The sequence below is a fragment of the Asparagus officinalis genome, chromosome 4, assembly GCF_001876935.1.
Source record: "Asparagus officinalis chromosome 4, Aspof.V1, whole genome shotgun sequence".
In the NCBI taxonomy this organism is placed as follows: Eukaryota; Viridiplantae; Streptophyta; class Magnoliopsida; order Asparagales; family Asparagaceae; genus Asparagus; species Asparagus officinalis.
Genome location: NC_033797.1, coordinates 36,878,369 through 36,883,925, shown reverse-complemented (window position 1 = coordinate 36,883,925; position 5,557 = coordinate 36,878,369). Strand labels below are relative to the sequence as shown.

Genomic DNA, 5,557 nt, shown 5'->3' with positions numbered 1-5,557 from the left:
TAACTCTCAAGTGACAAACAACATGCATCACTATATAAACCCCTCTGAAGACTGAACCTTCTCCCTTCAAACCCCCGAAAAGATGGCGAAAACCGCCTCCTTCATCTTCCTCCTCTCGGTTATTTTCTTCTTCCCTACATTCTCACTCTCAATCCGAGTCCCCGACCTCGGTCCCATGCGCCCTGCGATCGCGAGGTCTCCGATCGAAAATGTGGACAGGCTCATCCGCTCGCTCAATCTCGACCCCCGAGATGCTAATGATGATGCTATTGGAAGAGGTTCTGAAGATTTGGGAAAGCACATTGTGGAGGCGAGCTCCGCTAGTGGCACCTCAGTTAAGGAGCTCGGCCGGCATGCTGGCTACTTCAAATTGAACCACACCCATGACGCAAGGTCACATCTCGACCTACCCCCCCACCCCATTTTCTGGGGTCTCGTTCCTTCATTTATTGGGGGAAACATTCTTTCAATTTTTGTAGGCAAGTTAAATTGATCGTTGTGATGGATAATTATGAAAGTAGCGTTGTTGACATGATCTATCCATATTATATGTTAAGAGAAACTTTCCTTTTTGGTCTGTACGAGTCGTAATTATAGAATACCGAAATTACTTTCAAAAAACTAAAGAACTGCTCTCTTTAAAATGTAACATATCATTCATTCCCTTGACAATTCGACTGTGACACGCTCTTTCCTATTTCCCTTTGACAATTTGGCTACGGCACTCTTCCATGTTTCGTGTCATGCACGCATTGCGTGCTCCAAGATAATAGCTCATATTTAACAAAAGGCCAACTTTATGCCATGTCATGCATGCATCAACAAGGGCCTAGTTAAATGTTTTATGAATCACAATGGGAATTTGTTTGGCTCTAGATTCCCGTTACTTAGGTTGAATACTGTAACAGGTTTTGATGCCATCCAAGTTTAATTACGTATATATCAAGATAACTGTTCTAATTTCTTGGGATATTAATGGTTTTATCTGTATTTTTTTTCATGTGTAGGATGTTCTACTTTTTCTTTGAATCAAGACATAACAAGGAGGACCCAGTTGTGATCTGGTTAACAGGAGGGCCTGGTTGTAGTAGCGAATTAGCTCTGTTCTATGAGAATGGGCCTTTTACCATCGCCAAAAACCTTTCCCTTGAATGGAATAACTTTGGTTGGGATCAGGTATTTTTATATAATTCAATTATCCATTTATTTTTCACTAGTTGATTATTTTTCGCATTTATTTGTTAATTTGCATTGCTTGTTAAGTTGTTTGGCGCCATGGTAATATTAATGAATAAGGTCAATGCAAAAGCATCGCATCGTGATAAATATACATCTGTATCTTCTCGTGTTCAGCTAGATCGATGAGGTTATTGGTCAATACAAGATTGATCGCTGAACTCTTCTTTAAGTAGTCAGGTTAAATTTAGCACTGTTTTGTTATAATTTTATGAAAAGGGCCAATATATATATATTTGTAAACTTTTGCAGGCATCAAACCTTATATATGTTGACCAGCCCACAGGAACTGGTTTTAGTTATAGCTCAGACAAGCGTGATACTCGTCACAGTGAAAAGGGTGTGAGCAATGACCTCTATGATTTCCTTCAGGTAATCAAAATATTCCCAAAATCGGAATGTGATGATCATCTCAAAATGGATCATGAATTCACAAATAATTAACTTCCACTTAATTAACCTTTTAATGCCCTCAGGCCTTTTTTGGTGAGCATCCAGAGCTCGTGAAGAACGATTTCTACATTACAGGAGAGTCCTATGCTGGGCACTATATTCCTGCATTTGCAAGCCGAGTTCATAAGGGAAACAAAGATAATGAAGGAATTCACATAAATCTTAAGGTATATCTACGTATTTGCAATTTCAAAACTCCACTTCTATCATACTTACATCGTCGAGAAAATACCTACTTTTGTAGGGGTTTGCCATTGGTAACGGACTCACTGATCCAGCAATCCAGTACGCATCATACACAGATTTTGCGTTGGAGAAAGGAATCATTAAACGTGATGAGTATGAGTCAATTAACAAGCTAATTCCAGGATGTGAACAAACTGTCAAAGAGTGTGGTAATTTCGCTACTCCGCATCTTTCACTAGTTATTTTCACGGCTGTTTGTCAAAATGTCAATATAACTTTACATCGTGTAAGAATGAAAATCGGGTTCTAAATACAAGGGGGAAAAAACCCTTAATGTTACGCAAGGGGATATTTTTGCCAGTGAAATTAAGCTGCAGTTAACGCTGTTGGCGGGGGTTCTCATAAAAGATTAAAGTTGAAGGGGGCTTTCTGATAACCCCTAACATAGGAGGGATTAATTTCTAATATTTCGAAAGTTATATGGGGTGTTATCTGATAAGCGTCAAAAGTTTAAGGGGGCTTTATGATATTTAGCCTTTTTAAATGTAACGCTTGAGTGGTATAAACATACGTCCTGCTTTTGGATGCAAGAGGTTTAGACTGTTAAGTGCACTAACTGTTATTATAAAGGTGCAGTAATTGACTTTTAGGATACATTTGGCGAATTTCTTTTGACTCTTTTATGCCCAGAGAAAGAGAATTATTTTTCCCCCAAAGTGTCAGGGGTCTATCTGCCAAAAAAAAATTAGAAGAGGTAGTAACTTCAAAATTATGACACTACTTGGGGTCTGTCCACAATTAATCCGTAAAAATCTGTATGAACTATTGCACAGACCATTGTTCTGCCAATTGGTGACTGTTTGCAGCCCTTATGGATGGCTCACTTTGCTGCATCCTTCATTTGAATATCATCAATAATTTTTGGAGTATAACAGTTTGAAAGATATTTTTACAGGTTTATACGGAAATAACTCTTGTTCTCGTGCATTACAAGTCTGCGGTCTTATTTTCGGCCTCTCTCTTCGGAATGCTGGAAATATAAACGTGAGGAATTAACCATCCCTGCTCCCTTCCTCCTTTCGTTTGGTTACAGAATATGTAGGTCCTTAATCTCGCAGCGTCGGCTTTCGCAGGTTTACGACATAAGGAAGCAGTGCGAAGGGGAGCTTTGTTACGATTTTTCAAACGTGGAAAAATTCCTCAACCTGCAGTTTGTGAGGGACTCTCTTGGAGTCGGACGTAGGAAATTCGTGTCGTGCAGCGGGAATGTGAACGAGGCGATGGTCACAGATCACATGAAGAATTTGGAGCCGGGTATCCCTGAACTCCTTGAGGATGGTATTAAGATGCTTATATACGCCGGGGAATATGATTTTATCTGCAACTGGCTCGGTAAGCTTTGACAACTAGCGTCGTCCGATGTAATTTTTCGCTAAATTGAAACCCGCTACAGATTAAGCTCTTTGATCAGTAACGACGGTTTGATGGTTGAACTGAACAGGAAATTGGAGATGGGTTCATGCAATGAAATGGTCCGGTCAGCACGCCTTTGCGTCGTCGGCTAATACATCTTTCATTGTGGATGGCGTGGAAGCTGGGGTTTTGAAAACCCGGGGGCCTCTCAGTTTCCTCAAGGTCTTTCTTTGTTTTAAATTATGAAGTTCAGTCCTCAAAAAGATTTAACATAAAGTTTGGTTGGCATGCTTCATAGTTCCTGATCATCTTTTTCGCAAACGTAGGTACATAATGCGGGACATATGGTACCGATGGATCAGCCAAAGGCTGCGCTAGAGATGTTGAAGAGATGGATGCAGGGCAAACTTTCTAACAATTTCAAGTGGAACTTCGCCCATGTAAATTTTGCAAATAATTAAAAAAAAAAAAACCTTTTCGTGATAATGGCAGAAAGCAGCGGCGGGTGTTATTTATCTGCAAAAATGTTTCCCGGCTATTTCGGCCAAATGTTGTAAATAGTGCTCGATCTGCTAGGTAGAAATAAATTAACCATGTGTGGCGTTTTGCAGTTTTTTCTCTTCGGACTTTTTAGCTGCTACTATATATAAAACATAGCTATTTAAAAATAAGAATGCACGAGTTATTTTGCATATGATATGGATTATAGGTTGTCGTCATGTTGGTGGAGAAATCGGGTCTTGGGGAGTTAATTGGGCTTGAGACCCGGTTTGGTCCATAAACTTGAACTAATAGAAACTGATCTTAATGTTCTATTTAAATTCATTATTCTTTCTGAATTCTGACTCTTCTCTCACGTGAGGTTATAGATCAGATTTTCAAAACTGAGGATATTAGATTTATAAAATTTTGCCTAGATCAGTAATATAAGACTAACTTCGCTTTATATCCCCCCCCCCTCCCCTCACCCCGTTTTCTTTTTTTGTATTCTCTAATAATGAGGAAATGCATGGTCCAGCAGGGTCTAGCCGAGCTGGTAAGCTGCCTATAAGTAGTAGGCTAAGATCTCAGGGTTCAACTATGCTGGGAAGCACCCGCAAGAATTTAATTTCCTAGAATACTCAAGGCCGTGCGTTAGGGGCTGCCCTTTAGCCATACCCATGGGTTTGATAAACATGGTCGGAAAGATCGTGAGAAAGTTTTCTCATCAAACCGGAAAAAAAATATATAAATAAGAAAATCAAGAGTGTCATGACAAATATTAAATATCTATTAATGGTAAGAAGATAAAAATCAAGCGAGAAACTTTCGGATACGTGGATCACATGACATTATATCTGCCAAAATTCCTTTCTATAACTTAGCAGACAAGCTTTGTCCCCCAAATGTTGCGCCTCTTTGTTGGGAATTTAACGCCTAAATCCCCTAATGCAACGGAAACGCGGTATAGAGAACAGTACACCAAGATTTACGAGGTTCGGCAACTGCCTACGTCCTCGGGAGCCACACAGTAAATTTCTTATTAATCCAACAAGAAATTACAATTTTAGGAGCAGATCCCTAAACTGGGATTTCTCAAATAAACACTGTAGCTACAGTGTTAATAATCAAAGGGTATGAACCCTTTCAATTCTCACTTGAGAAAAATAACCCCACAATTAAAACCCCACTTTAATTCCTCTCTCTCTCTTAATCTCTCTTTTAATCTCCCCTCAAAATTCCCGTTGAGAGCTGGAGAAAAATCGCCTCTGCGATTTAGGGCAGCCGCCGCCTAGAGAAGAAGAAATCGGAGGAGAGGGGGGAAGAATCAGCAACCCAAAACCCTAAGCTGGGGGTATCTTTTATAGGCGGATGAGGAGGAGGAGCTGGCGACAGCCTGTCGCCAGCGAAGAGAGAGATATTATATGGTTGTATCGTCATGTTTGGTGGACGAAAATCGGTCTATGGGGGAGTTAATTGGGCTTGCTTACGCGGCCGGGTTTGGTCCATAAACTTGAAGGGCTAATAGAAACTATGATCTAATGTTGTCTATTTGAAATTGCAATATATATCCTTTCTGGAATTCTGACTCTTTGCTCTCACGTGAGGGGGTTATAAGTCAGATTATTCAAAACTGAGGATATGTAGATTTATAAAAAGTTTTGGTGCCCATAGATAGTATAAGATATAAAAGACATAATTCGTTTATATTTCCGCTGATGCGACCGCCCCTCATAGTCACCCTCACCGAGGTTTTTAGTTTTTTTTAATATCTCTAAATAAAATGAGA

The 5,557-nt window shown here is 39.8% G+C and overlaps 1 protein-coding gene across 1 annotated transcript; it reads left to right on the top strand.

The window, feature by feature from the left end:
- LOC109837200 (serine carboxypeptidase-like) lies at nt 64–3,980 on the top strand. Its single transcript, XM_020405335.1, has 9 exons — nt 64–393; nt 1,008–1,176; nt 1,489–1,608; nt 1,713–1,856; nt 1,934–2,084; nt 2,831–2,919; nt 3,009–3,267; nt 3,377–3,510; nt 3,615–3,980. The coding sequence occupies exons 1-9, from the start codon at nt 83–85 to the stop codon at nt 3,747–3,749; spliced, it is 1,512 nt and encodes a 503-aa protein (XP_020260924.1). The 5' UTR covers nt 64–82; the 3' UTR covers nt 3,750–3,980.